Genomic DNA, 23,938 nt, shown 5'->3' on the forward strand with positions numbered 1-23,938 from the left:
TTAAAAAATAAATCTCCAGGTGCTGGGAATGATGTAGTATTTTCTAATTATAATATGTGCAATTTAGCTTAATAGTTTAAAAGTCAGAAGCCTAGGACCTCACAATGTAGGAGACAGTGTTGTTATTACCCACTCTATTCCTTTTTTTTAGCAGAACCCAGATTTTACTCAGATAACATACACCCTAATCAGCCAGGTGCTCCATGTAAAACCCATCATGGTCATTCTACTCTCATAAGTAGAATAGGCGTCAACTCATTTCTGACAAATAAGACATGAAGAAGAAGTCTGACAGGATGATGTCTAAGAAGCCTTTTCTCTTAGTCTTAAAAAAAATGATATATAAGCTTTCTAGAAGAAAGGAACACTTCTTCCTCTGGTGTGATGTTGGGAGCTGTGGTAGCCATTTTGTGACTGTGAGGGAAATTAGCCTGAGGAACAGGCTGACCCCCCTGAAGACGGCAGAGCAGAGAGATGGGAAGAATGTGGGCCCTTGATGAAACTGGGCTGCTAAGTTAACAAATTCTGGGAGAGTCTTGCCTCTGAGCATTTTGATGAATGAAGTAATTAAATTTCCTTATAGTGTAAGCCACACAAGTGATAGGATTCCTGTCAGCTGTGACTAAAGGTATCCTGGGTATCCTGTGTTGTTGTTCAGTTGCTAAGTTGTGTCCAGCTCTTTGAGACCCCAAGGCCTGCAGCACGCCAGGTTTCCTGTCCTTCACTATCTCTGGGAGTTTGCTCACATTCGTGTCCATTGAGTTGGTGATGCTGTCTAACCATCTCATCCTCTGCCGCTCCCCTTCTCCTTTTGCCTTTAATCTTTCCCAGCATCAGGATCTTTTACAGTGAGTCAGCTCTTCGCATCAGGTGGCCAAAGTATTGGAGCTTCAGCTTCAGCATCAGTCCATCCAAAGAATATTCAGGGCTGGTTTTTCTTCAGGATTGACTGGTTTGATCTCCTTGCAGTCCAAGGGACTCTCAAGAGTCTTCTCCAGCACCATGACGGTTTTATGGTGTATATATTTTTGGTGTATAAATTTTGGACCATAAAGGTATCTTACACGTGCTTCCTAAGGTAATGTAAGTATAAATCCTCAATTATCTGTTGTGACTTTAAGTTGAGAACGTGACCCCTGTATGGGCTCCCACATCTGCTGCCTCTGCTCTGGGTAGGGATTGGGGGAGTGAACAGGGTGTGTCATACCATAGTCCCATATGTCTGCCTTCTATCACATCTTCTCTTATCTGCAAGGAGCTTACTGTCTAATAGGGAACACAGAAAAATGACGTGACGGTGGGTGCAGACCTGTCTGGGACTAAGTTTAAAGCACAGGGCTAGCTCAAAGGAGGGAGAGACCCACTTATCTGGGATGCATATCCAGGAACAGAATTGCTAAGGGGGGGTTGGGGCAGGAGTGGTCTGAGGTGTCAGAGGAAGAGCCTAGAGTTGGGTATAAGAATTAGCTAGGAGTGGGGAGGGTGGGTTGGAGGAGCAGAATTCCAAGTTGAGAGCAGGTGTGAGTTAAGAGACAGAGATGGAAACAGGGCCCCTGTGGGAGCTGGACCCCTTGGTGTGGCCGGAGCATAGAGTTATCAGGCCACAGAGAATGGGGCTGAGAAGAAGGCATTTTCCTTTTCCCCCAAAGAGGTGAAGGAAAGAGTCTCCTTTTCTGTGTGTGTGAAGTGATATAATATGTGCTCCAGTTGAAGTATGAACAAGTTTCTTTGTGAGGGAGTTAGCTACCTTATATAGATACAGAAAATAAAACTTCATTTGAGAATTTTAGAAATGGGCCTTTGGAATGATTGTTTATTGGAGAATATTAAACATGTTATTATTTGCCTCTTTGTTGAATAAACAATAGACTGAGATAAAACAAAAGAGTCTATATTAAAAAGTAAGTTTCTTCCCACCCTAGAATCTTAAATTTCTTTCCCTGGTGGCAAGCACAGTGGCCAGGGTTTTAAAAATATACATTACCATATGTAAAATTAGATAGCCAGTGGAAATTTGCTGTATGTTGCAGGGAGCTCAAATCCAGTGCTCTGTGAAAACCTAGAAGGTTGGGACAGGACAGGAGGTGGGAGGGAGGTTCAGTAGCAAGGGGACATTATGTATGCCTATGACTGACTCATGTTGATGTACGGCAGAAACCAACACAATATAAAACAATTATTTTCCAATTAAAAATAAATTTAAAAAATAAAAAAAAATAAAGTAGATACTTTTATTTAGTTTTTTAAAAAGAAATACATGCATAAACAAACATGCATTTGGTATTAGCTATCTACTGCTGTATGGGAAATCCCATGGATGGATGAGCCTGGTAGGCTGCAGTCCATGGGGTCGAGAAGAGTCAGACACGACTGAGTGACTTCACTTTCACTTTTCATTTTCATGCATTGGAGAAGGAAATGGCAACCCACTCCAGGGTTCTTGCCTGGAGAATCCCAGGGACGGGGGAGCCTGGTGGGTTGCCGTCTGTGGGGTCGCACAGAGTCGGACACGACTGAAGCGACTTAGCAGCAGCAGCAGCAGCTGTGTAACAAGTTACCCCAAAACTTAGTGGCTTTAAACAACAAACATTTGTTATCACATATTTCCTGTGATCAGGAGTCCCAGTGGCCTAGTCGGGCCCTCCGTCATCAAGCTGTCAGCTGAGAATGCAGTCACCTCATAGCTCCACTCCGGACTATCTGCTGTCAAGTTCCTTCAAGGCCTTGCTGGCAGGATTTAGTTCCTCACAGGCTGTTAGGCTGACGGCCTCATTTCTTCACTGGTTTTTTGCTTGAGGCTTCCCTCAGCTTCTTACCCCATGGGCCTCTCCACTGGGCTCCTCAGAGCATGGCAGCTGACTTCATCCGAGCAAATAGGTGACAAGAGCTAGAAAATTCAAGAAGGACAAGAAGGAAACCACAGTTTTGTTTTTTTTTTTTTAATAACCAATCTCAGAATTGACACCCTTGCTATATTCTGTTCATTAGAAAAAAGACACTAGGTTGAACCCACACTCAAGGGGTGGGGATTACACAGGGCATGATCACCAAGGGTTGGAGAGCATTGGGGATCATCTTAGAAGCTGCCTGGCACATGTGTCTATTTCTGTCTATAGATGTCCTTTTTTTGAGCTTTTTTTTTTTTCCGGCCATGCCCTGCAGCATGTGGGATCCTCAGTTGCCCAACCAGTGATCAAACTCACACCCACTGCAGTCGAAGCACTGAGTCTTAATCACTGAACCACCAAGGAAGTCCCTAGATGCTTTTTTAAAAAAGCACAAAGTTTACTATGTTGCTTTTGTCATAGAACAGTGTATCTTGGAGCAATTTCCAGGTCAGTACCTAACATGAAACAGTCCCTTATTGATGGACAGTCAGGGCATTTTTAATGCTTTGCTGCACGTGTTCTTTTTAAAAATTTTAAATGATTATTTATTTTTGGCTGCACTGGGTCTTCACTGTTGCGTGCTGGCTTGCTCCAGCTGTGGCGACCAGCAGTCACTTTCTAGCTGGGGTGCGTGGGCTTCTCATTGCGGTGGCTTCTCTTATTGTGGAGCATGGGCTTAGCTGCTCCAAGGCATGTGGGATCTTCCAGGACCAAGGATCAAAGGGACTGAAGATCAAACCAGCATTTCCCGTGCACTGCAAAGCAGATTCTTAACCAGTGGACCACCAGGGAAGCCCTGCACATATTCTTTACTGCAGGGATTTCTCATATGGAGGGAAATTCATCCCTACAAGTGGAATTGCTGGGTCAAAGGGTATGTTCCCTTCACATTTTGATAACTATGGCCAAATGGCCATCCCCAACCCCAAAGCAGAAGAACTGTCTACTTCTCCATAGCTTCTTAAGGCATTGTTCACAAGTTTTAATGAACAAAAGGGAAATCGTAGGAGAAAAACTAAAAACCAAAGTCTAATAAGAGAAACAAATTGGAGTCATTAATTTTTAGTAACTAACAGTGGAACATTGCATAATTTGATCTGGATTTACCGGGGTATTTTCCTAACATAATATGCAAACAAGATTAAGGACTCTTGAGTTTAAGCCCCAGTGTACCTGCTGATCATTTCTGGCTCTTGTCACTACAATCTTAGATAACACTTCCCTCTCTGATATTTGTGTGGGTCACTCAGCAGTTAACTTCTTAGATTTCAGCCTCATTTGAGGACATGGCACTCATGAATATCAAGTCAAGTTTATACTGAATAAGTATTTACTTTGGAAACGTTATACTTTCTGGCCATTTTGGCCTTTTCTATGGATGTTTCAAGCATTAGAAAGACAGGGAATGTTGGGGTCAAGAAGTCTTAGAACCCAGATACAGCTCTCCTCCAATTCCCTTCCAAGTTCTGGAATCCCTTCTACAATCAACTTCTCTCTGTGTGTTTTCATAGGGGAATACTTATTCTATTAAGGTAGATTATTCCATTAGTAAACAGCTCTAGAGGTTAAAACGTATTTCATATATTGAGTTGAAATCAGAAATCTGGTGCTGTGGTGCCTCTTAATTGGTCTTAGGGAGCAATAGGGGAAAAGTCTTTGCTCCTTGTAGATGGCTCCCATAGCTTCCTTCAGTCTGCTCTGCTCCAGGCCAATGACATTATTCATTCCTTCTTCCCAGGAGCTGATTTCCAGATGTGCCGCGACACGGGTTCCTTTCCTCTGAACACACTCCTAAGATTCAAAAAGATGTCAAACATGAGGGCACCCACACTGCCAGTCTTTCTGCTGATCCCCACTTGATAGTAGGTACACTTTGAAGACTACTGATTGAGATAGGGATACTGACAAAGAGCTGTTGTGAACTCAAGAATGCTCTGACAGTGTTCGTAGCAGCATGATTCACAATAGCCAAAAGCTGGAAGTAACCCATATGTTTATCGACGGATGAACAGATAAATTGTGCTATAGACATACAATGGACTATTATGCAGCCTTAAAAAGGAAGGAAATTCTGACACATGCTACATCATAGCTATAGCACAGAAGATATGCTAAGTGAAATAAGCCAGTCATGAAGGGACCAATACAGGATGATTTCACTTCTATGAGATATTTAGAGTAGTCAGATTTAGAGAGACAAGACTTCCCTGGTGCTATAGTGGGTAAGAATCTGCCTACCAATGCAGGTGACACAGGTTCGGTCCCTGGTCTGGGAAGATTCCACATGCTGTGAGCAACTAAGCCTGTGCACCCTAACTACTGAGTCTACACAGCCTGCAGCATAGAACTGGGCTCTGCAACAGGAGGAGGCACTGCAGTGAGGAGCCCACACACGAAGCTAGAGAGTAGCCCCTCTTCACAACTAAAGAAAGCCCGTGCAAGGCAACGAAGACCCAGTGCAACCAAAAATAAATAAATAACTAATTTAAAACATTTATAGACACAGAAAAGAGAATGGTAGCTTTCTGGGGCTGGGGGGAGGAGAGGTGGGAAGTTAGTGTTGAATGGGCATAGTTTCTGTTTGGGAAGATGAAGGAATTCTGGAGATGGATGGTGGTGTGAGTTTGCACAACAGTGTGATTTTATTTAGTGCCACTAAACTGTACACTGAAAATGGTTAAAATGGCAAATTGCATGTTATGTGTATTTTTCCACAATAAATCAAACTGTATCCTATCAATCACTGTTGCATCTCCAAGCATCTGAAAAAAAATAATTGTGTATATACCTAAGCTCGATTATTCACGTACTCTGCGGGTAGTTTTGGTTCTCTGCTCCCACGCTCGACCTGAAGGCTTCATTCATCCCACCGTAAGCCTCTGGGAGCCATGTGTATCACGTGGCTCTATTTCCCTGGATGCAGCTGCTTAGACCAAGACTGAGCAGCTAACTTGAGTTGGAATACTAAGAAACTCTCAGCTGAGATTTTGGAATTTGGTGTCAGCAACTTTTTGTTAGTCTCTGTGTAGGGCAAGAGGATATATATTTGGGAGCATGAGGTACCGTCTTCCATGTTCACTTATTCAGTAAATGTTCATTGTTTGCCTATAGGTGCCAAGCACAGTAAGAGGGGCTAGGATTCAGCCCCATTCCTGCCCTCCTTGAGAAGCAGGACAAGTCGGGCTGAAAAGATATTACCTCTAATGTCATCTCTAATATATTTTTGTTCTCTCTTAGATTTTGTAAGCTCCTCCCTCCTCAATGAACGTCACAGAATACCATGGTTTTGTCACGTTTAACTTCCCCCTCTACATTTTATTAGCACATATTTTCTTTTCAGCACAGAAGCTAGTACAATTGTTCAATGAAAGCTTGGTTGACAGGATGTTAGGAGGATTTTTAATTGAGCACCAAGACCACTCAGAGAAGTTCCATGTATGTTCACAGAACACCTATGAAGAATAGTTGTGTGTGTGTACGCTCAGCTGTGACTGACTCTTCGCCACCCTGTAGACTATAGCCCACCAGGCTCCTCTGTCTATGGGATTCTCCAGGCAAGAATACTGGAGGGGGTTGCCCTTTCCTCCTCCAGGGGATCTTCCTAAGGAAGGCTAGTGGATGTTTTTATTTACTAGCTGCAGCAGCGCCACCACATGGCACAATAGTAAATGATGTTTGCAGTCCATTGAGCCTGTCTGTAGGAATTACACAATTCGTTTTTTGAAGCTGGAGAGGGGAATATTATTCTGTGTGGCTTGCAGGAATCTCAGTTCTCTGACCAGGGATTGAACCCAGGCCACTGCAGTGAAAGTGCTGAATCCTAACCACTAGACCACCAGGAAACTCCTGAAATTACACAATTCTCAAAAAGAATTTTTTAGATTGAGGAAGAGGAGATTCGTATTATTTCAAAATCTGCACCGGATGGGAGACTTTTCGGTCTGCTTAAAATTAGCAAAATTTGCATTTTCTTAAAATGAGACAACACTATGCTAAGGTCTCCATCCTTCTCTCTGAGGGCCTCTAGTAACTCCTAGGAGTTAGCCCCAGAGGTGACCTTTTAAGAGTAGGACAGATACCCTGAAAATTCTGTAGATTCTTTGATGAGGTCTTCCCTGACTCCTTTTATGCAGTACCAAGCTTCAGTTCAGTTCAGTCACTCAGTTGTGCCCGACTCTTTGTGACCCCATGAATCGCAGCACGCCAGGCCTCCCTGTCCATCACCATCTCCCGGACTTCAACCAGACTCACATCCATTGAGTCAGTGATGCCATCCAGCCATCTCATCTTCTGTCATCCCCTTCTCCTACTGCCCCCAATCCCTCCCAGCATCAGAGTCTTTTCCAATGAGTCAACTCTTCGCATGAGGTGGCCAAAGGACTGGAGTTTCAGCTTTAGCATCATTCCTTCCAAAGAAATCCCAGGGCTGATCTCCTTCAGAATGGACTGGTTGGATCTCCTTGCAGTCCAGGGGACTCTCAAGAGTCTTCTCCAACACCACAGTTCAAAAGCATCAATTCTTCAGCGCTCAGCCTTCTTCACAGTCCAACTCTCACATCCATACATGACTACCGGAAAAACCATAGCCTTGACTAGACGAACCTTTGTTGGCAAAGTAATGTCTCTGCTTTTCAATATGCTATCTAGGTTGGTCATAACTTTCCTTCCAAGGAGTAAGCATCTTTTAATTTCATGGCTGCAGTCACCATCTGCAGTGATTTTGGAGCCCAGAAAAATAAAGTCTGACACTGTTTCCACTGTTTCCCCATCTATTTCCCATGAAGTGATGGGACCGGATGCCATGATCTTCATTTTCTGAATTTTGAGCTTTAAGCCAACTTTTTCACTCTCCACTTTCACTTTCATCAAGAGGCTTTTTAGTTCCTCTTCACTTTCTGCCATAAGGGTGGTGTCATCTGCATATCTGAGGTTATTGATATTTCTCCTGGCAATCTTGATTCCAGCTTGTGTTTCTTCCAGTCCAGCGTTTCTCATGATGTACTCTGCATGTAAGTTAAATAAGCAGGGTGACAATATACAGCCTTGATGTACTCCTTTTCCTATTTGGAACCAGTCTGTTGTTCCATGTCCAGTTCTAACTGTTGCTTCCTGACCTGCATACAGGTTTCTCAAGAGGCAGGTCAGGTGGTCTGGTATTCCCATCTCTTTCAGAATTTTCCACAGTTTACTCTGATGCTTATATGTTTCTAAAAAACTACCTCTGCTGTGGATTTTTTTCATCAGCAAATAGCCACTGAATGCCTGCTTGTGCTTACTCTGTTCGAGGCACAACAGATGCAGCAGTGCACAAATCAGACTAAAACTTCAGACTCTTCACTTATTATACTTGTGACACATCTGTCTCCTTTATGCCCTGTAAGTCCTTTGACAACAGAGATCTGTCTCATCCTATTTCACTGGAACCACACCTTCAGCCCATTTAATTCCCCAGTAACAATTTCAGAATTCAACTGCTTCAAGAAAATGGTATTTATTGGGGCCATGTCAGTTTTCTGGTGGGATCAAAGCTGTGCCTGCCAGCCAGGGACAAAATATAAACGAAGAAAGTTCATTTTAGATTCTATGGTAGACTGAATAATAGCCCTCTGAAGATGTCCACATCCTAATTCTCAGAAACTGTGGATCTTTTGAAATAGCTCAACTGGAATTCCATCACCTCTACTTGCTTTGTTCAGTGATGCTTGAGCTATTTCAAATCCTCAAAGATGATGCTGTGAAAGTGCTGCACTCAATATGCCAGCACATTTGGAAAACTCAGCAGTGGCCACAGAACTGGAAAAGGTCAGTTTTCATTCCAATCCCAAAGAAAGGCAATGCCAAAGAATGCTCAAACTACCGCACAATTGCACTCATCTCATACGCTAGTAAAGTAATGCTCCAAATTCTCCAAGCCAGGCTTCAGCAATACGTGAACCGTGAACTTCCAGATGTTCAAGCTGGTTTTAGAAAAGGGAGAGGAACCAGAGATCAAATTGCCAACATCTGCTGGATCATGGAAAAAGCAAGAGAGTTCCAGAAAAACATCTATTTCTGCTTTATTGACTATGCCAAAGCCTTTGACTGTGTGGATCACAATAAACTGTGGGAAATTCTGAAAGAGATGGGAATACCAGACCATCTGACCTGCCTCTTGAGAAACCTATATGCAGGTCAGGAAGCAACAGTTAGAACTGGACATGGAACAACAGACTGGTTCCAAATAGGAAAAGGAGTTCGTCAAGGCTGTATACTGTCACCCTGCTTATTTAACTTCTATGCAGAGTACATCATGAAAAACGCTGGACTGGAAGAAACACAAGCTGGAATCAAGATTGCCAGGAGAAATATCAATAACCTCAGATATGCAGATGACACCACCCTTATGGCAGAAAGTGAAGAGGAACTAAAAAGCTTCTTGATGAAAGTGAAAGTGGAGAGTGAAAAAGTTGGCTTAAAGCTCAACATTCAGAAAACGAAGATCATGGCATCTGGTCCCATCACTTCATGGGACATAGATGGGGAAACAGTGGAAACAGTGTCAGACTTTATTTTTGGGGCTCCAAAATCACTGCAGATGGTGACTGCAGCCATGAAATTAAAAGACGCTTACTCCTTGGAAGGAAAGTTATGACCAACCTAGATAGCATATTGAAAAGCAGAGGCATTACTTTGCCAACAAAGGTCTGTCTAGTCAAGGCTATGGTTTTTCCAGTGGTCATGTATGGATGTGAGAGTTGGACTGTGAAGAAGGCTGAGCGCTGAAGAATTGATGCTTTTGAACTGTGGTGTTGGAGAAGACTCTTGAGAGTCCCTTGGACTGCAAGGAGATCCAACCAGTCCATTCTGAAGGAGATCAACCCTGGGATTTCTTTGGAAGGAATGATGCTAAAGCTGAAACTCCAGTCCTTTGGCCACCTCATGCGAAGAGTTGACTCATTGGAAAAGACTCTGATGCTGGGAGGGATTGGGGGCAGTAGGAGAAGGGGATGACAGAAGATGAGATGGCTGGATGGCATCACCGACTCGATGGACGTGAGTCTGAGTGAACTCCGGGAGATGGTGATGGACAGGGAGGCCTGGCGTGCTGCAATTCATGAAGTCGCAAAGAGTCGGACACGACTGAGCGACTGAACTGAACTGAACTGAAGGGTAATCTTCTCAGGAGCATAGCTAAAATAACCATTTTATGATCTTCAACATGTCACCAGCCTCTTCTTGGGTTATATATTTTTTGGACACCATTTTTATATACCTCTTACTGCTCTACATCTTGGGCATTGTAGTTGAAAAAAATTCCACTTCTAGGGACTTCCCTGGCAGTCCAGTGGTTGAATCTTCAAGCTTCCAATGCAAGGGGTGCGGATTTGATCCCTGGTTGGGAAACTAAGGGCTTCCCTTGTGGCTCAGCTGGTAAAGAATTCACCTGCAATGCGGGAGACCTGGGTTCGATCCCTGGGTTGGGAAGATTCCCTGGAGAAGGGAAAGGCTACCCACTCCAGTATTTTGGCCTGGAAAATTCCATGGACTATACAGTCCATGCGGTAGCAAAGAGTCGGACACAACTGAGCGACTTTCACTTTCACATTTTGGGGAAGTAAGACCCCATATGCTGCATGCTGCACAGCACGGCCAAGAAAGTTAAAAAATAAAATAAAATGCTAAAAAGAGATGCTTGTTTTTAAAAAATTCCACTGCTAATCACTATTGTCAAAGGAATTTTAGATAGCATCAATAAGTACATTTCTTTTGGTACAGAAGTGGAGAAAAGGGAGAAGCTGTTATTGTCACTGAAATCTTACTTGTCAGGCTAGCCTTGTGGGATTGGGTGGGGTGGTGGGATGGGATGGGGTGGTGGGAGGGGGGAGGGGCGGGGACAGGCAATCAGGTTAATCTCAAAGAATCTTCCATTTCAAACAGACCACACCCTCTTTGGAGACTGTTATCTGACTACTCCTAGAGGTGGCTAGGCTCTCTCAGAAGAGTTAAGTCGGATTTTTAGCTCTCCCTTCCTCCCTCCTTATCTTCTTTCTGCAGAGCCTGGCAGATGCTAGAAATTCAACAACTGCCAAATGAACACAAGGATAGGATTGTACTTCCACCAGCCTATATCCTGAAGCCTAAAGAGCAGAAAGAAGCTGCTTAAAAATTCTCAGCTGCTGCTGCTAAGTCGCTTCTCTAAGTGCCACCAAATAGGAGCAGTCCATTGGCACAATAGAGATGTTACCTTTGGGGCAGTCATTTAAAAAATAATTTAAATTAAATTAATTTATGTAGGGCTGTGCTGGGTCTTCCTTGCTGAGTTGCTTTTCTCTAGTCGGGAAATGCGGGGGCTACTCTAGTTGTGGCGCGCAGGCTTCTCATTGTGGTGGCTTTTCTTGTCGTGGAGCATGGGCTCTAGAGCACCAGCTGAATAGTTGTGGCCCTCGGGCTTAGCTGATCCCCGGCATGCGGAATTTTCCTAGACTAAGGATTGAAGCCAAATCTCCCGTATAGGTAGGCATATTCTTTACCACTGAGCCACCAGGGAAGCTCTGGTAAGGTCTCTATCTTTCACTGTGTATATTGTGAAACGCTTTTGTTTCAGCTTCTCCACTCCACCTTTTTCTCTCCCTTGGTTTAAAAGAAATTAAAACTTCTGTGTGTACGAAAGTCACTCAGTCGTGTCCGACTCTTTGCGACCCCATGGGCTACACAGTCCATGAAATTCTCCAGGCCAGAATACTGACTGGAGTGGGTAGCCATTCCCTTCTCCATGGGATCTTCCCAACTCAGGGATCAAACCCAGGTCTCCTGCATTGCAGGAAGATTATTTACCAACTGAGCCACCAGGGAAGCCCAAAACATTTGGGGAGGCCCTTAAAAATATACTGGCCCTAGGCACTGAGCCTTCTGTGTCTAATGGGTAAGCCAGTTCACCTCGGTGCTGGGGGACTGACTGTTTTTTTTTTTCCCTCTTCCTGAGGGTTAACCACAGAATATTATCTTTCTTTCCTCCTCTTTTCTGTATGTCCATTTTCTTTGAGTTGTTTTGTGTGTTTTAGCTGATTTTATTTAATTTTTAAAAACATTTATTTATTTTTGACTGTGCTGGGTCTTCACTGATGCTTGGGCTTTTCTCTAGTTGTCACGTGCGGGCTTCTCATTTCAGGGGCTTCTCTTGTTGCAGAGTACAGGTTCTAGGGCATGCAGGCTTCAGTAGTTGCGGCTCCTGGGTTCCAGAGCACAGGCTATGTAGTTGTGGCTCACATGGCATGTGAGATCTTTCTGGATCACAGATGGAACCCATGTCTCCTGTATTGGCAGGCAGATTTTTTTACCACTGAGCCCAGGAGAGCTCTGCTAAATGTTTTGATTATCACCTCTGCTGAGACTTGACACTGTATATGAGAAGTTAGAAAACACACAAGCCTACAAGCAGGCCTGTGTGGGGCATTTGTCCACCGAGTGTGGTGAAGGCCTGGTGACCCCAGAGTCCCATGTGGCTCCCTCCCACTGGATTGTTCCCAGACCTGCCTGATTTTCAAGAAAAACTGGGAATCTTGAGTAGAAAAAAGTCAAGTCTCCTAATTCAAAGAAAAAACCCTTCCTGCTTGTGCCAAACAAAACACCTCTGTGAACTGCATCTGGCACTACTTTGTAATCTCTGTCAAATGTAGCTGCAGGGAGAATCCTTAAAAACAGGTCTAAGAGTAGAGAACCAACACATCAGCAAGAATAGCATGGTTTTAGTATGACTGGGAAAATACTAATTGCAGCAAATTGTATAATTTTCTTACTATTTATGTGTAGTCACTTGGTAATAACTGTGAATCTAATTAACAATTTCAGGTTCTATAAACATGTTTGTATTTATATGCATGCTATCTCATCCTCCTTCATTTGTGATTTGAGTAAAGGGGCCATAAAGTGAAGACTTATATGTATGAAGGAAAACTCTGTTGTTAATCATGCTCTTGTGTTTTTAAGAGTGTACTTAATTAGGATTTAATGAAGGCTTATGTTTAATTTCTAGTCAGGTCACACGTTTGACTTCCTTTGGAGCTTTACTGTATGAGAAAGAGACAGAAGTCTCTGTTCCTTTATTTTTAAGTCTTTCAGTTCAGTTCAGTCACTCAGTCGTGTCCGACTCTTTGCGACCCCATGAATCGCAGCACGCCAGGCCTCCCTGTCCATCACCAACTCCCAGAGTTCAACCAGACTCACGTCCATCAAGTCAGTGATGCCATCCAGCCATCTCATCCTCTGGCGTCCCCTTCTCCTCCTGCCCCCAATCCCTCTCAGCATCAGAGTCTTTTCCAATGAGTCAACTCTTCGCATGAGGTGGCCAAAGGACTGGAGTTTCAGCTTTAGCATCATTCCTTCCAAAGAAATCCCAGGGTTGATCTCCTTCAGAATGGACTGGTTGGATCTCCTTGCAGTCCAAGGGACTCTCAAGAGTCTTCTCCAACACCACAGTTCAAAAGCATCAATTCTTCCACACTCAGCTTTCTTCACAGTCCAACTCTCACATCCATACATGACCACTGGAAAAACCATAGCCTTGACTAGATGGACCTTTGTTGGCAAAGTAATGCCTCTGCTTTTCAATATGCTATCTAGGTTGGTCATAACTTTCCTTCCAAGGAGTAAGCGTCTTTTAATTTCATGGCTGCAGTCACCATCTGCAGTGATTTTGGAGCCCAAAAAATAAAGTCTGACACTGTTTCCACTGTTTCCCCATCTATGTCCCATGAAGTGATGGGACCAGATGCCATGATCTTCATTTTCTGAATGTTGAGCTTTAAGCCAACTTTTTCACTCTCCTCTTTCACTTTCATCAAGAGGCTTTTTAGTTCCTCTTCACTTTCTGCCATAAGGGTGGTGTCATCTACATATCTGAGGTTATTGATATTTCTCCTGGCAATCTTGATTCCAGCTTGTGTTTCTTCCAGTCCAGCGTTTCTCATGATGTACTCTGCATGTAAGTTAAATAAGCAGGGTGACAATATAGAGCCTTGATGAACTCCTTTTCTTATTTGGAACCAGTCTGTTGTTCCATGTCCAGTTCTAACTGTTGCTTCCTGACCTGCATACAAATTTCTCAAGAGGCAGGTCAGGTGTTCTGGTATTCCCATCTCTTTCAGAATTTTCCACAGTTTATTATGATCCACACAGTCAAAGGCTTTGGCATAGTCAATAAAGCAGAAGTAGATGTTTTTTCTGGAACTCTTTTCCTTTTTCCATGATCCAGCAGATGTTGGCAGTTTGATCTCTGGTTCCTCTGCCTTTTCTAAAACCAGCTTGAACATCTGGAAGTTCACGGTTCACGTATTGCTGAAGCCTGGCTTGGAGAATTTTGAGCATTACTTTACTAGCGTATGAGATGAGTGCAATTGTGCGGTAGTTTGAGCATTCTTTGGCATTGCCTTTCTTTGGGATTGGAATGAAAACTGACCTTTTCCAGTTCTGTGGCCACTGCTGAGTTTTCCAAATGTGCTGGCATATTGAGTGCAGCACTTTCACAGCATCATCTTTCAGGATTTGAAATAGCTCCACTGGAATTCCATCACCTCCACTAGCTTTGTTCGTAGTGATGCTTTCTAAGGCCCTCTTGACTTCACATTCCAGGATGTCTGGCTCTAGGTGAGTGATCACATCATCATGATTATCTGGGTCATGAAGATCTTTTTTGTACAGTTCTTCTGTGTATTCTTGCCACCTCTTCTTAATATCTTCTGCTTCTGTTAGGTCCATACCATTTCTGTCCTTTATCGAGCCCATCTTTGCATGCAATGTTCCCTTGGAATCTCTAATTTTCTTGAAGAGATCTCTAGTCTTCCCCATTCTGTTGTTTTCCTCTCTTTCTTTGCACTGATCGCTGAAGAAGGCTTTCTTATCTCTTCTTGCTATTCTTTGGATCTCTGCATTCAGATGCTTATATCTTTCCTTTTCTCCTTTGCTTTTCACTTCTGTTCTTTTCACAGCTATTTGTAAGGCCTCCCCAGACAGCCATTTTGTTTTTTTGCATTTCTCTTCCATGGAGATGGTCTTGATCCCTGTCTCCTGTACCACGTCACGAACCTCATTCCATAGGCACTCTATCTATCAGATCTAGGCCCTTAAATCTATTTCTCACTTCCACTGTATAATCATAAGTCTTTAGGAGTAAACATTTAATAATGTAAGTGAAGTGAAAGTCACTCAGTTGTTCCCGACTCTTTGTGACGCTATGAACTATATAGTCCATGGAATTCTCCAGGCCAGAATATTGCAGTGGGTAGCTGTTTCCTTCTTCAGGGGATCTTTCCAACCCAGGGATCGAACCCAGGTCTCCTGCATTGCAGGTGAATTCTTTACCAGCTGAGCCACCAGGGAAGCCCCAACATTTAATAAGGGTGATTTTAATGTGAAATAGGACTTCAGGGATTTAAATAAAAAGCATTTATATATTTACTTCATAGCGACAAAGTTGGCCTTAAGTATCACCAGAACATGACTAGGCAGGGACAAGCCCACACTTCTCCCTTCATCTCAGCTGATGATTTCACTTTCTAATCCTAGATTGTAAACAGACAATTAAGGTCTAATGTGATAAGTATCTTGAGTGGGAAACAGGTTCCCATGGAAACAGAAGCAGAGTCACTTACTTAGGCTTGGTGGGGGAGGGAAGTCTGTTAAGTCTTCCTGGAGAAAGTATATCTCCCATAAGAGTATTAAAAAACTGATTAACCTTCAATTAGAGGACAGGATGAGGGTGGGGTAAGGGTGAGAAGTCTAGAATTAAAAATATCTGGGCTTGAAATTAAATTCAGTAGGACTGGAGGTTGCAAACCACCGTTCTACTTCAGTATTTTGCAGTGGAGCTTCCCCGGTGGCTCAGTGATGAAGTGTGCCTGCTGATGGAGGAGACAGCATCTGGCTCCCTGATCTGGGAAGATCTCACGTGCTACAACTACTGAGCCTGTGCTTGAGAACGCAGGAGCCGAAACTACTCAGCCCAGGTACCACAGCTACTGAAGCCTGATTGCCCTAGAGCCTGTGTTTTGCAACAGAAGCCACTGCAATGAGGAACCTGAGCACTGGAACTAGAGAAAGGCCCCTGCAGCAAGGAAGACCCAGCACAGCCAAAAAAAAAAAAAGATAAAGAAATAAAAACTATATATATATAGTCCATGATGGCCAAACTTAGAAAAAAGATATTTCACACTTGTTACTTTCTGACCATTTCTTTTTTTTTTTGCTTATTTATTTACTGTTCGTTCTACCCCCACCCGCTCACACAGAACAGGAGCCCTATCTAGCTTGCTGATTCCTCAGTGCCGGGCACAGGACTGTTAGCCTTTCCATGTATCAGATCACCACCAATCCAATCTCTCCTCTCTCTCCCCCAATACCATCCAACAAACAAAATTCTCCTTCTTCAGAGTTGACTTAAATGCTTCCTTCTCTCTGAAACCTCTGTCTCTTTACCCCATCCCCACCTTCAGAATTAATTCTTTCAGAGTTCCCACAGCTAGTGATCCTTCCTTGCAGTATCTGTTGAATTCTACAGTGTCAGTCAGCTCTTCCCTTCTCCCCTCTCAGTTCAGTTCAGTTCAGTTGCTCAGTCGTGTCCGACTCTCTGCGACCCCATGAATTGCAGCACACCAGGCCTCCCTGTCCATCACCATCTCCCAGAGTTCACTCAGACTCATGCCCATTGAGTTGGTGATGCCATCCAGCAATCTCACCCTCTGTCGTCCCCTTCTCCTCCTGCCCCCAATCCCTCCCAGCATCAGAGACTTTTCCAATGAGTCAACTCTTCGTATGAGGTGCCCAAAGTACTGGAGTTTCAGCTTTAGCATCATTCCTTCCAAAGAACACCCAGGGCTGACCTCCTTTAGAATGGACTGGTTGGATCTCCTTGCAGTCCAAGGGACTCTCAAGAGTCTTCTCCAATACCACAGGTCAAAAGCATCAATTCTTCAGCGCTCAGCTTCCTCATTAAATCTTAAATTATATGAAGATAATATTTTAGTCATCTGTGTAAGCCTCTGAACACTTTGTGCAGGCTTTACACACAATAAGTAGGTAAGTGTGTGTGAGTTGCTCAGTTGTGTTCGACATTTTGCGACCCCATGGACTGTAGCCTGCCAGGATCCTCTGTCCATGCAATTCTCCAGGCAAGAATACTGGAGTGGGTTGCCATTCCCTTCTCCAGGGGATCTTCCTGACCCAGGGATCCAACCTGGGTCGCCTACATTGCAGGCAGGTTCTTTACCATCTGAGCCACAACGGAATCTCTTTACACACAATACGGGGCTCAAAAATATTTTGAATAAATGAATTCAGGAAGTCATGAACCCTTCTTCCTCCCTTCCCCAAGTGCTCAGAACAATACTTTATAACTTAAAAAAAATCTGACCACATCACAGCCTTACTTAACTCTGCTGAAGGATGCTCTTCGTCCTTGGAATAGAATTCTAACTCCCTAAGCACGCTAGTTACTTCAGGGCTCACTAGCTCCCATCCACTTCTCCAACCGTGTCCATTCCCTAAACCAGGTCTAGTAAAACGTGACTGCACAACAGGGCTGTCCTGATTCATGCCACCAGACTTTTATTTCCACGACTCCCTCTGCCTGGACTGTCCCTCCGGTTTCCCTTGCCTGGTTTGGGTCAGGAATTACCTTCTCAAGCAAGCTTTCCTTCTTGGTCTATATATCCTATTGAGAACTTAAGTGCTCCCCTCCATTTGTGATTAGAAACGAAAACAAGATTAAACCGTAAAATGTAACTTTTAAAACGACAACTTACATGATGTTAGATTTAGAACACCGTCTATTTATAATTTTCCTTTCATTCATCCTCTCTCTGCAAGTCCGGTTTTGACCTGAATAGTCTATCCGAAAACTCCACTACCGGAGTCTCAGGTTGGGTCAAAAGCTCCCTTCCTCTGCTTCCGGACACCACTTTCTTTAAAAGTAACTTGAACAGACTGCAAGTTTGCCTTCCCCCAGCAGGGCGTGAACGCCAGAGGTAGCACGGATACCATCTTCATCCCAGGAGAGCATGACAAACCGCCGCCCCGCCCCGCCCCGCCCCCTCCACCTCCCAGTCGGCTCCAGATTTATTTTCTGAGTTGAAGTAAAAGCTCCTCCCCAGCTGATCATTCATTTCTTCTTTAAGAATTCTTTCCTTCCCCGCCCAGCACCTATCTAGGGTTGGGGCTGGAAAAACAGTGAAGTAACAACCGGCCCCGAAAGACAGTACAAAAAGATTCACTAAATTCTCCGGCCCAATAACAAAACCCGCCACAGAGACGCCCCCAAGTATTTTGTGGGCGGGCCCAGGAAATGCTCAACACCGGAAGTCACGTGGCGCCGCTCTCTTTGAATTCCTCAAGTCGGCAGTTGACTATTCAGCCTTGCAGGCGCCTCTGGCGGGCTCTGCTGTGATCCAGCCTTTCGGTGCTCGACTCGCCCGTGCTGCTGCCGCCGCCGAAGGAGGGGCAAAGCTCAAGATGGCGGACAAAACGCCAGGCGGCTCTCAGAAGGCCAGTTCAAAGGTAATTTCTTAGAGGACTTCTTAAGTCAGTGGCTCTATCACTGTTGTCTGGGGACTATAGACGCTTCTGGCCAGCGGGAGGAGATTGGGGTCGGGGTCCGTGTTCTGGTCGCGACGGTAGGCCGGGGCGCAGACGGACCGTGGTGCGCAGGTTGAGAGGCCTGGTGTCTCCCCTTAGTCCCAGCCTGGATTCGGCTCGAGACTGGGGGGCCCAGAGCGGGTGGCGTGAGTATTTTGGCCCGAGCTTAGCACTGGAGTGAAATCAGGGATTTAGATCGAGGTCTTAAATCCCGGAAAACGCGGCTGGGTATTTCAGCTTGTTGCGCTCTTCAGGCCGCCGGGCAGAGCCTAGGAGAGGCGGGAATCGCTTCCCTGAGCTTAAGTGTCTGCCTCCTTTTCCTTTGGTTTTGGATCTCACACGCTTCCGGCCTCCCCCCGTTTCCCTCACGTCCTCCGGGGGATAAATAATCTTTAGGGCCCTCGGTTGTGAGGGGAGGACCAATAGTGAAGGGACGCGGGGTGGGAAGTGCAGTTCCCCTTTGCGGCGATGCATCGCCAAGGTTAACGCTACGCTCTACACGTGTTTTACCTCACGTAAGAGGAAGTATATTTGGAGGGCTCATTTCCCAGGACTCCGGATCTTCCGCATCTTCTGGAAAGAGAACTTCCATAGATTCGGAAGCCACCTAAGATTACTAAATTGCTTTTGAGTTTACAGGGAACCGTGTGCATGTATTGTGGAAACTACTGGGCTGTGGAAGTAGTTTAGCGTTAGTTAGGTTGTGATTAGCATCAGGTTCTAAGTTGCCATCTTGGACGGGTCCTTTAATCGACTTTTTGCTTTGAATTTCTCATCTCCAACACGATATTAAAAGTAATAGGTCCTGCCTGAAGTAGTTGTTAAACGCTTTTTGATGCTGATCTGAGAAGTTGTGTAATACTTAAAGGTTCTAAGGACTGTTACATCTTACAGAGTGTGTATGATTGTTAGTAGGTTTTTAGGAAGTTAGGTTTACGGTAGACGGAGCATGTCTGGTATGTGCAGTTTGTTCTAGGAAACGCAACCTGTTGTATACTTGCTTCCTCAGTTTCTGTTAAATTGTAATCTTTATGCCGTTTGGTGAATGGTGTTTATAATTAGTTCGTTACCGGTAGTGGATTTTCCAGAAATACTTCAGTTGTGTAGAAACTATGGTAGAGGGCTAGTTTTGGCTACTTTACATGCGGGGTTTATTTCTTGTTTGTTTCTTCCTTCCCCAGTACCTTTTCCCTTGGTAAGGAGGGGAATAGTTGAGTACATGATTTCCCACTTCCTCAGCCGACTCTGACAAAACCAGCCCAGGCCTCCTTACTGTTAGGGAACTGTTAGGAAAGCTGTTTGCGTGCTGAGTCGCCTCAGACTCACTGCGATCCTATGGACCGTAGCCCTCCAGGCTCCTCTGTCCGTGGGATTCTCCAGGAAATAATACTGGAGTGGGTTGCCATTTTCTCCTCCAGGGGATCTTACCAACCCAGGGATCGAACCCGCCTCCCTTGTGTCTCCTACATTGCAGGTGGGTTCTTTACCACTAGCGCCACCTGGGCAGGAAAGCTAGTGTATCCATAAAATTCACTGCATAAGCTTCATTATTTTTGTTTACTTTGTTTTAAAATATTACTTTGTTTCAAAGTAATATTTTAAGTATTTCTATCTGAGGTTTTGGATATATTGAAAACATTTTAATGTGTATGTGCAGGCTTCCTTCTCTAATGGTACTTCTCATGGTTGTGTGTGGCTATTCCCTATAAGTAAATTGTTAGATTTTCCAGTAATAAACCTTTTCAGTTTATATTGCTTTTTAAAATTTTTTTTCTTTTTTTTTTTTAATGTGGACCATGTTAAAAGTCTTTATTGAATTGTTTACAATATTGTTTTTATTTTATATTTTGGTTTTTTGACTGCCAGGCATGTGGGATCTTAACTCCCTGACCAGGGATGGAACCCTCACCCCCTGCATTGTTGGAAGTGAAGTCTTAACCACTGGACTGCCAGGGAAGTCCCCTGTATTGCTTTAGATTATCATCAGTTGATGCTGTTAAGAGGTTTTCTACCGATGTCATTAAAATATCTCAGGACTTGACGTGATTTGCTCCATTAATATGGAGGGTGCACGTTGTAGTAGAGAGATTATAAATTTTGCTAACAAGATAATTGGATTCAAATCCTGACTTGATAATAAATCATTTGTGCTATCAAGGCAAATTGCTTAACTTTTTCAGCCTTAAATTTCCTTGTTTGTAATATGAATGTAATCTCATTTCTACAGGATGGATGTAAGAATTAAATAAGTGAATATCTATAACGTACATTAAAAACCTTAGTTCCTTTCCTCTCCCCTTTTGTTCTTAGAGGAAACAAAACGTACTTTTCAAAATGTCAGGATAAACTCTAAACCTGAGATTTAGAATCTGTCATCAGTTATCATGACAGCTCAGATTGTTGCTTTTTATTTCTAACCCAAGTCCAGAATTTATTGGAGAGAATATAAGATGATTTTGGTTTAATGCTGCAGTATTTGGGATTTCTAGTCTTTGATCTCTGGTTTGATTTCCCTTCCTCTGGGGAGTGCAGATGAGTGACCTGTTCTACCATACAGATGGAGTGAACAGATTTTTCAGTTTCATGTTCATTCTTTGGTCATAAATTCCTGTTGATACGGGCTTGTCAATCATATTCCTAGACTCTGAGAAAAACAGTAATTTAAAAATACATAAGAGGATGTAATGTACAGCATGGCGATTGTAGTTAACAATGTGTGTGAGCTCTCAGTTCTGTCTCACTCTTTTGAGACTCCATCGGCTGTAGCCCACCAGGCTCCTCTGTCTATGGGATTCTCCAGGCAAGAATACTGCAGAGGGTTGCCATGCCCTCCTCCGGGGGATCGTCCCCACCCGGGGATTGAATGAACCCTGATCTTTTGCATCTCCTGTATTGGCAGGCAGATTTTTACCACTGAACCACCGGGGTAGCCCATAGTTAACAGTTTTAAGTATTGCATAGTTAAAAGCTGCTGAGAGAGTAGATCTTAAAAGTTCTCATCACAGGAAGAAAAAAAAAATTCTCTTAACTGTGTTTGATAATGGCTATTAACTAGACTTACTGTGGTGATCTTTTTGCACTGTATACAAATACTGGGGCTTCCCTGGTGGCTCAATGGTAAAGAATCCACCTGCCAATGCAGGAGACTTGGGTTCAATCCCTGGGTCAGGAAGATCCCCTGGAGGAGGAAATGGCAACCCACTCCGGTATTCTTGCCTGGAAAATCTCATGGACAGAGGAGGTCAAAAAGTTGGACATGACTTATAGCAACTAAACAACAACATACAAATAATGAATCATATTGTATACCTGAAACTAATGCAGTGTTGTATGTCAGTTATACCTCCGTAAAATACATTTTAAAAATATAATGTATGACAGGAATTTTTGCTATTGACAATGGTGAAATTATTTGACCTGTCCTAAATACAAAATAAAGAGATTAAATAGATATTCTCTATAGTTTCTTTTGGACTTCCCAGGTGGTGCTGGTGGTAAAGAATCCTCCTGCCAATGCACAAGACACAAGAGATGCAGGTTTGAACCCTGGGAGATCCCCTGGAGGAGGAAATGGCAGTCCACTCCAGTATTCTTGCCTGGAGAATCTCACAGACTGAGGAGCCTGCATCCATAAGGTCGCGTGGTTGGCCGTGATTGAGCAACTGAGCAGGAGCAGCACAGTTTCTTTTAGCTTTAAAAATTACATTAAGGGTGTATGCTGCTGCTGCGTCGCTTCAGTTGTGTGACCCCATAGACAGCAGCCCACCAGCCTCCCCCATCCCTGAGATTCTCCAGGCAAGAACACTGGAGTGGGTTGCCATTTCCTTCTCCAGTGCATGAAAGGGAAAAGTGAAAGAAGTTGCTCAGTTGTGTCTGACTCTTAGTGACCCCATGGACTGCAGCCTACCAGGCTCCTCTGTCCATGGGATTTTCCAGGCAAGAGTACTGGAGTCGGGTGCCATTGCCTTCTCTATAAGGGTGTTTGGTCAAATGATTTAACCTTTGTGTGTAGTTGTCCTAATGAAGAAACCCCATGTCCTTTGTTTTCTGTGGAATTTTGCTCTGCTTACATTTTAAAGTCTGGCAAAGGTTTTAGGAATTAGCTAAGAATTTCCTGTGTATTTATTCCTGTATCACCAGACTAAAATAATGCTTTGGGGGAGAGGAGTCTTGGTGCCATGTTGTAGCCTTGATTTTGGGAGGAGAGGCAAAGCGTCTATAATTGTTTGCTTAGAAAAATATTAAGCATATTTCCTTAGAATTTAGTTTATAAAAATTAGTTCATAAAATTTTTGATTTTAAGAGTTGTTTGCTCAGCACAATCAGGATATGAAGAGAATGTGGTATCCTTGTTCCCTCTGCATCTCCTGTGCTGGTGATACTGCAAGTATAGTGGAATTGTGTGCCCTATGACTTTACTCTGACAGTGCATTATTTTTTTCCCATATTGTCAAAACTTGGGTTAGAGAGGTAAATGAGCAAAGTATAAAATGCTGTTGGCTTCCTTGGATGCTCAGTTCTAAATTGGTGTGGGAACTATCAGTATTTTGATGGACTGCTGATTAGTGAAAATATTTCTTTGATTTGCATGAAATAATGTATGATGAGGATCCATTCATAGCTTGTGATCCTTAGGTATGTATTATTGCCTGTGTACTTTTTTTTTGGTGGTACCTAAAGATATGTAGCAACATTCCGTGGTAGCTCAGAGGTTAAAGTGTCTGCCTGCAATGCGGGAGACCTGGGTTCAATCCCTGGGTTGGGAAGATCCCCTGGAGAAGGAAATGGCGATCCACTCCAGTATTCTTGCCTGGAGAATCCCATGGACGGAGGAGCTTGGTGGGCTGCAGTCCACGGGGTCACAAAGAGTCGGACACGACTGAGCAACTTCACTTTCACAAAGATATATAAGAAGTAAATATGACCAAAAACTTCAAACATGTACACAAACCTTGAGAAATTAGCCTGTTTGCCAGTTTTAAACTGAGTCTTCATTGTGATATGATTGAAACTGTAAGATATACACCTTATCTTAAAATATAAGCTGATCAGTTTTCTATGTGGAGGGCTGTTTTGAGGTGGAGAGAGGAATTAGGAGCTTGCTTTTGTTTTTTTGATTAGTGCCTTTTAGAAATTTGAATATTTGTAGCATTGGTTCTTGAATATGACTACTGATACGTGTTTTTAAAATATCTGTCTTATTGGATTGATTTTTTTAATTCCTGAAGCTTTGTTTTTACTGGAAAACAAATCGACAGAAACATTCATTTGCCATGCAAGTTGAAGACTTCTGCCTCTCTGTTCCTTTTTCACAAAGAGCATCATTTTTGGAGAAACAAGCAAAAAAGTTCCTATAGGATATTAAACTCAAAAATACTAATATTGCAAATAATTTGCATCTTATACTAAGTAGCTTTAACAGCTTATTGCATATCAGCCACTTGCTG

The 23,938-nt window shown here is 43.5% G+C and overlaps 1 protein-coding gene across 9 annotated transcripts in view; it reads left to right on the forward strand.

Annotated features, from left to right (window-relative positions):
• The first annotated feature begins 18,341 nt into the window (after positions 1-18,341).
• Positions 18,342-23,938, forward strand: part of U2SURP (U2 snRNP associated SURP domain containing) — a 49,586-nt gene continuing 43,989 nt past the window's right edge. For 6 of the 9 annotated variants that reach the window (XM_086384232.1, XM_086384550.1, XM_086384726.1 and 3 more), the window contains exon 1: positions 18,342-18,413. In XM_086384232.1, the coding sequence (XP_086240358.1) occupies positions 18,369-18,413 (45 nt within the window). In that variant the 5' untranslated portion in view covers positions 18,342-18,368. Of the gene's footprint in view, positions 19,966-23,938 lie in introns of all 9 variants that reach the window. The other 3 variants (XM_086384402.1, XM_086384487.1, XM_086384888.1) reach the window with 2 other exon arrangements.

Source organism: Bos grunniens, chromosome 1, assembly GCF_055505025.1.
Source record: "Bos grunniens cultivar Pamir isolate PY7600 chromosome 1, Bosgru_T2T1.0, whole genome shotgun sequence".
NCBI lineage: Eukaryota > Metazoa > Chordata > Mammalia > Artiodactyla > Bovidae > Bos > Bos grunniens.